This window comes from Ricinus communis, chromosome 3 (assembly GCF_019578655.1).
Source record: "Ricinus communis isolate WT05 ecotype wild-type chromosome 3, ASM1957865v1, whole genome shotgun sequence".
Taxonomy (NCBI): domain Eukaryota; kingdom Viridiplantae; phylum Streptophyta; class Magnoliopsida; order Malpighiales; family Euphorbiaceae; genus Ricinus; species Ricinus communis.
The window spans coordinates 13116061-13122241 of record NC_063258.1 but is presented as its reverse complement, the minus strand read 5'-3'; the positions used below and the strand labels follow the sequence as shown (position 1 = coordinate 13122241).

The following is a 6181-nucleotide window of genomic DNA, read 5'->3' as shown; positions in this document are numbered from 1 at the left end:
GTAACACTGGTTTAACCCAGCCACTATGATAAACTAAAAATTGCTCAATAATATTCCAAAAGCAACAAACAATAAGGAGGAAAAACCTCATGCTCAAAATCATAACTATCAATCTTTCGAAGATAAACAAAAAGCTAACATCATTAATAATACATTACATAACAATCAAAAAATATAAGAAAAATAAAATCCAAAACAACGGCTTACCCACCCCACATTTGAAGGACAGACTATCCGCGGTGTATAAATGAATTAGGAAGCAACATATTAAGTACACAAAAAAGGAAAAGAGATACTGTCGTACTCATCCTGCTGGGTTGGTGGTGGTGGCGAAGGTGGTGGAGGTGGGGCTGCTGGAGGAGGTGCATCATTGGCTGCTAAAGGTGGAAAATATTCACCAAAATAAGCGAAGTCAAAATCGTCCATCCTATTCTGCTGCAAGACTGCCTCTATCCTGTCTCCCTAGGCCAACTGCCTATGTAGCAAATCTAGAATTTGCCTCTGCCTAGCATCAAAATGCTAGAACTACACTCTAACCTCCTGCTCAAACCTGTCGAACCTATCTGTGTGCTATTACTATATGTCGGTGATCTAATCAAATCTCACAGTCAGCTCATCAATATGCACAAGAGATGGCCAATGAGCTGATGAGAATGAAGGTAGGGAGGAGCAAGAATATCTGCAGGTCTAGGGTGCTCCCCCTGCTCCTCTTGAGCTGTCCAGGTTATCAACTGAATAAGTTTGTACTCTAGCCCTAGGGGCCCTATCCTCCGGGTGATCATCCTCATATGCTACATAGTAGAGAGGCCAGCAGGGGTCATCTCGCCCACAAGCGTTAACTCATCCAGTAGAGCTCTATCTAGTAGCTCCATCCTCCTAGCAATCCTAGTCATAAGGTCTGAAACAGATCCAAGTCTTCTTCAGGTCCCCAGTAACAGTCTTACACTGCTAAGCTAACACCTACCCCATGTGCACCCTCCTCCTCTCATGCAGGGCCCATAAATAGAATACATCAGGCTAGGTGACCACTCCAAAACTGTCCCCTCGCCCTGTCAATGTATATGCGAGCAGGCAGTGAAGATAGCGCAGGCTATCACAGAGGGTGGACGCCTTGGACTTAGTCAGGTATGAAGGCTCGTCCCTTCTAAGATGGTCATCTAGGCCTTATCAAAAGAAATCCCATATTGTATAAGGAACCTCTGAAATCATCTGACTCTATAGTCACTTGGTCATAGAGGTCAAGTGCAACACCAAACTGGGGAATACTCATTATGCAAGTCTGCCCCCCTAACCGAAATGAAATGGCTTCTGGCTGCGACCAGTCCTTGATCTGTGTCTGAAGGAAGAAAGTAGAGGCAAACTCAAGTGTGAGCTCCCTGTAAGTGGGCTCCACAATGCCGAAGAAGGCCTCAAAAGGTGGAGTCTGAATTAACTCTCGAACCTCAGTAGCTAGGCCAACTATCTCCAATGCCTGCCAGTCAATGCATCTCCCATAGCCTAACTTTCTATACCATAGCTGCTGGTAACGAGCCTCGTGAGTGGGGCTCTTAAACTGTAAAATTCTATGTCTTGCGGGAGTTGGAGGTGGAGGTGGAGCTCTAAGGGCCAGTGGTCGAGGTGTAGGTGCTCGAGGTGCAGGTGCAGGTGGTGTAGGTGCAGGTACAGGTGCAGGTGGGTCAGTCGAGTCTGAATGCCTTCTCTTGGAGACACCCACCTTTCGGGGTCTCTCACACTGCTCAACCATGATTCCTGCTTGAAAATTGATCAAAACTCTTGTTAAAATAGTAATTCTTGCACTAAAGAGACAATCATTCCAATAACAACAACAGTTTAATAGCAACACAACAACAATTTAACATATTTTCAACACACTTGCATTAGTTAATTTCCAATTCAGCAGCATAATAGCTAATTCACCAAACCAGCTCGAAACTCAGCAAGTTCAAATATCAAAACAACAGTAATCGGGCAATTCCAATGCAAAATAAAATAAATAAAAAATATAAATAATAGTAACTAATAAAGCAAAATAAACAATAACATCAAATCAACATTAAAAGAAAAATAAGAAGTTGAATGAAGTAATAAATAAAATGCAACAAAAGTGATGAATTTAACAAAATAACGAAATTAACAAAGAGATTAATGAAAATAAGAAACAATACAAAAAAATTTAGAAATAATTGACTAAATTAAAGAAAAGAGTAAAATCACATACCAAAATGGAGTATTGAACAAAGTTAAGGAAGAAACTTGAAAATTTCTTAAAAATTGAAGGAAAAGAGGGAGAGGATATCAGTCTATACGTGCGAAGAGAGAGAACGAAAATTTTGCTACCTGCAACATGGCGCGGCTTATATAGACGCTGAGGCTAGCACGCTTGTGTGACCAGCACGGCCAGTCTCCCAACACGTGTTAGCCCACGGAAGACGTGCTGAAGTCCATATTTTCTACCAACACGGTTGTGTGTCCTAAACACGGGCATGTTATCTTACACGGTCGTGTCCACAGCACATGTTACTCTCAAAAGACATGTTGAATTCCCATTTTAACTCAACATGGTTTATGTGTCCTCAACACAGCTGTGTTGTCTGACACGGTCGTGTGCACAAACTGGTTGCTCTCGAAAGAGGTGCTGAAATTACATGTTTCTCTTAACACACCTCCCAAAAGAATGGGTGTTGAACCTCCAAGACCGTGCTAACACTTAGAATTCATTTCAGGTAGTTTTTAACATGCAATTTTCAACTGTCAAACATTCAAGTTACCTTCCACATATTTCTAAACACTCGAATGGCATATAAAACTCAGAAAATTAAATGAAAATGAAGACTAAACTAGAAATAACAATGTTCGAAAACTAATGATTAAAATGTTTAAAAAAACATAAAATAAAAATTCGGGTGCCTCCCAAAAGCGCTTCTTTTTTTTCCTGACTCATAATGCTTGAGCTACTCTTGTTGATGCAATACAAGGTTGACTCGCTCCTCGAGCTCTAGTGAGTCACCATAGTAATGCTTCAACCTATGCCCATTGACCTTGAGGTTTCCCTTATTAGGATGGTGCAATTCCACTGTGCCATATGGGAAAACTTATTGGACGGTGAGCGGTCCTGATCAACGGCTCTTTAGCTTCCCAAAAAAGAGCCAGAGTCATGAGTTATACAATAAAACACTATCCCCAACTTGGAACTCCTTAGTGCTCCTTAGCCTCTTATCATGCCACTTCTTGGTACGCTCCTTGTAGATTAAGGAGTTGCCAGATGCTTGGTTACGCCACTCTTCCAACTCGTTAAGCTGCCACTGTCTATTTCTACCTGCATTATCAACATTAAAATTGCAAGTTTTTAAAGCCCACAATGCTTTATGATCAAGTTCAACAGGCAAATGGCATGCTTTCCCATAAACTAGCCTATATGGTGTAAAACTAGTTGAAGTACGACAAGCCGTCCTAAAGGCCCCCAAGGCATTATCTAGCTTCTCCGCCCAGTCTTTCCTACTCACTCCTACAATTTTCTCTATAATCCATTTCAAACCCCTATTAGTAACCTCCACTTGCTCACTGGTTTGTGGGTGATAGGGTGTGGAAAACCTGTGTGATACACCATAGCGTTTAAGCACCTTTTCTAACTAGGCATTACAGAAATGATTCCCCCTATCACTAATAAGAGCTCTATATGTCCCTAAGCTAGCAAATAGTCTTTTAAGGAATCTTGTAACTACCCTAGGATTATCAGTGGGAAAAGCTTGCGCTTCGGCCCATTTAAAAAAGTACTCAACGGCAACCAAGATGTATTTATTGCCATAGGAAGAAGGGAAAGGTCCCATGAAGTCGATCCCACAAACATAAAAAATCTCAACAACATGAATGCTCATTTGAGGCATCTCATCACGAGTAGAGATGTTACCTGATCTTTGGCATGCATCACAAAACTAGACAAATGCTCTAGCATCCCTAAAGATCGTCGGCCAGAGCCTAGCACCTTCCTAGCTATGTGATTTATAGCTTGATGACCTCACATTAGTCCTTCATGGCAATGCCTTAAAATCTGAAGGATCTCCTCCCCATGTACACATCGCCGAATAATTCGATATGCGCAAACTCTGAACAAGAAAGGTCCTCCCAAATGTAGTATTTCAATTCAGAAAAGAATTCTTCTTTTGTTGAAATGTCATACCCTTCGGAAGGACTTCAACAACTAGATAGTTTGCAAAATCAAAAAACCAAGGGATATCAAAATTAACCTAAACTGAGCATAGGAATTCATCCAAAAAATTGTCATCAATCGCACTCTCATGAAGCGCCTCTAAAGTCAGGTTTTCTAAGCTAGAAAGGTGGTCTACTGCTATGTTCTCAGCACCTTTCTTATCCTTGATCTCAATATGAAACTCATGTAACAACAGAATCCAACGAATAAGTCTAGGCTTTGCGTCATTCTTACTAAACAAGTACCTGAGTGAAAAATGGTCCATGTAGAGCACAGTCTTTGATAGCACTAAATAAGATCTGAACTTGTCAAATGCAAAAACAACAGCTAAAAGCTCCTTTTCAGTGGTGTTGTAGTGCTCCTGGTCATCAGTTAGTGTCTTGCTAGCATAGTAAATTGGTTGGAACTTCTTATCTCTCCTTTGTCCTAAAACAGCTCTGCAAATCACTAGCACTGCATATAAGCTCAAATGGCAGCTCCTAATTAGATGATGCCATAATCGGGGTTGTTGTTAGTTAATCCTTCAACAATTGAGAAGCATGCAAACAATCATCAGAAAATATGAAAGGAGCATCCTTTACTAGTAATTGAGTTAATAAACCTCCTATAGAAACCTGCATGACCTAAGAAACTCCTAACAGCCTTAACTGAACTAGGTAGGAGTAATTTAGCAATAGTATCCACCTTGGCCCTATCGACTTCCATCCCTCATGCAAAATTTTGTGTCCCAGCACTATACCTTTCCTAACCATAAAAGGACTAGGTTAGCATCCACATAACGCTCAAGCATGCGTTATAGATTATGTAAACAGTAAGTAAAAGAGTTACCAAATACAGAAAAGTCATCCATAAAGACCTCCATGGACTCCTCAACCATATCATGGAATATCGCCATTATAGACCTTTGAAAAGTCGAAGGTGCATTGCACAATCCGAATGGCATCCTCATATAAGCAAACGTACCATACAGGCACGTAAAGGTTGTCTTCTCCTAGTCTTCAAGTGCAACGAGAATCTGGAAGTAACCCGAAAAATCATCTAGAAAATAATAAAACATATGCCCAAACAACCTTTCCAACATTTGGTCAATACAAGGAAGGGGAAAATGGTCCTTTCAAGTAGCATCATTTAGCCTCCTGCAATCTATACACATTCGAAAGCCCATTACCGTTCTAGTCGGTATAAGCTCGTCCTTCACATTTTTAACCACGATCATACCTCCCTTTTTAGGAACTACCTGCACAGGACTAACACAGGAACTATCAGATGTAGGGTAAATCAAACCTACATCAAGAAGTTAAATTACCTCCTTTTTAACCACTTCCTTCATGTTTGGGTTCAGTCTGCACTGTGGTTGCACCACTTGCCTGTAGCTATCCTCCATAAGGATCTTGTGCGAGCAGTAGCTAGGACTCATCCCAGGAATGTCAGCAATTTTCCAAGCAAACGCCTTTTGGTACTTCCTAAGAGAGGCCAAAGTCATCTCCCTATCTTCGGGTGTCAAGTTTGCTGCTAGGATGAAAGGTAACTTCTTATCCTCATCTAGATATGCATAATTGAGGTGCTTTAGGAGCTCTTTCAACTCAAGGACTAGTGGTTCCTCAAGTGATAGCCTCAATTTCTGTAAACCTACCTTGTCAATCTCAATAAACTTATTAGTATTCTTACTTGGTTGATTAGCTAACAAAAATGCAAGCTGCTCCACCACACTCTCATTGGGTAGCTCATGCTCATCCTCTGCCTGCAAGGCAACTTGTAAAGGATCATCAAGAAATATTTCATGTAACTGTTTATCAATAACATCAAGTAAATCAATAAAAAATATAGTATCATCATGATCTATGGACTGTCTTATAGAATTATTCAAATCAAAAATGACAATTTCATCCCCTAACCTAAGTTCAAGCTTCCCATCATAAACATCTATAATAGCCCTAGACGTTGCAAGGAAAGGTTGACCGAGAATTAGAGGAC

At 40.7% G+C, this 6181-nt stretch overlaps 1 protein-coding gene across 1 annotated transcript; it reads right to left on the bottom strand.

Moving 5' to 3' along the window:
- Positions 1-3152: 3152 nt before the first annotated feature.
- On the bottom strand, positions 3153-5102 carry LOC125369547. The gene is made up of 4 exons (XM_048372318.1): positions 5036-5102; positions 4453-4660; positions 3723-3912; positions 3153-3629 (listed from the first exon to the last, which is right to left on the bottom strand). Exons 1-4 carry the CDS (start codon positions 5100-5102, stop codon positions 3153-3155), a joined length of 942 nt encoding a protein of 313 aa, XP_048228275.1.
- Positions 5103-6181: the final 1079 nt, after the last annotated feature.

Coding starts and splice junctions, on each gene's coding strand:
- LOC125369547 (XM_048372318.1), bottom strand. CDS start 5,102: ATGGCGATATTCCATGATATGGTTGAGGAGTCCATGGAGGTCTTTATG. Junction 3,913..4,452: donor ATGGACCATTTTTCACTCAG/GTACTTGTTTAG, acceptor TGCATGCCAAAG/ATCAGGTAACATCTCTACTC. Junction 3,630..3,722: donor TTCCCACTGATAATCCTAGG/GTAGTTACAAGA, acceptor TGTAATGCCTAG/TTAGAAAAGGTGCTTAAACG.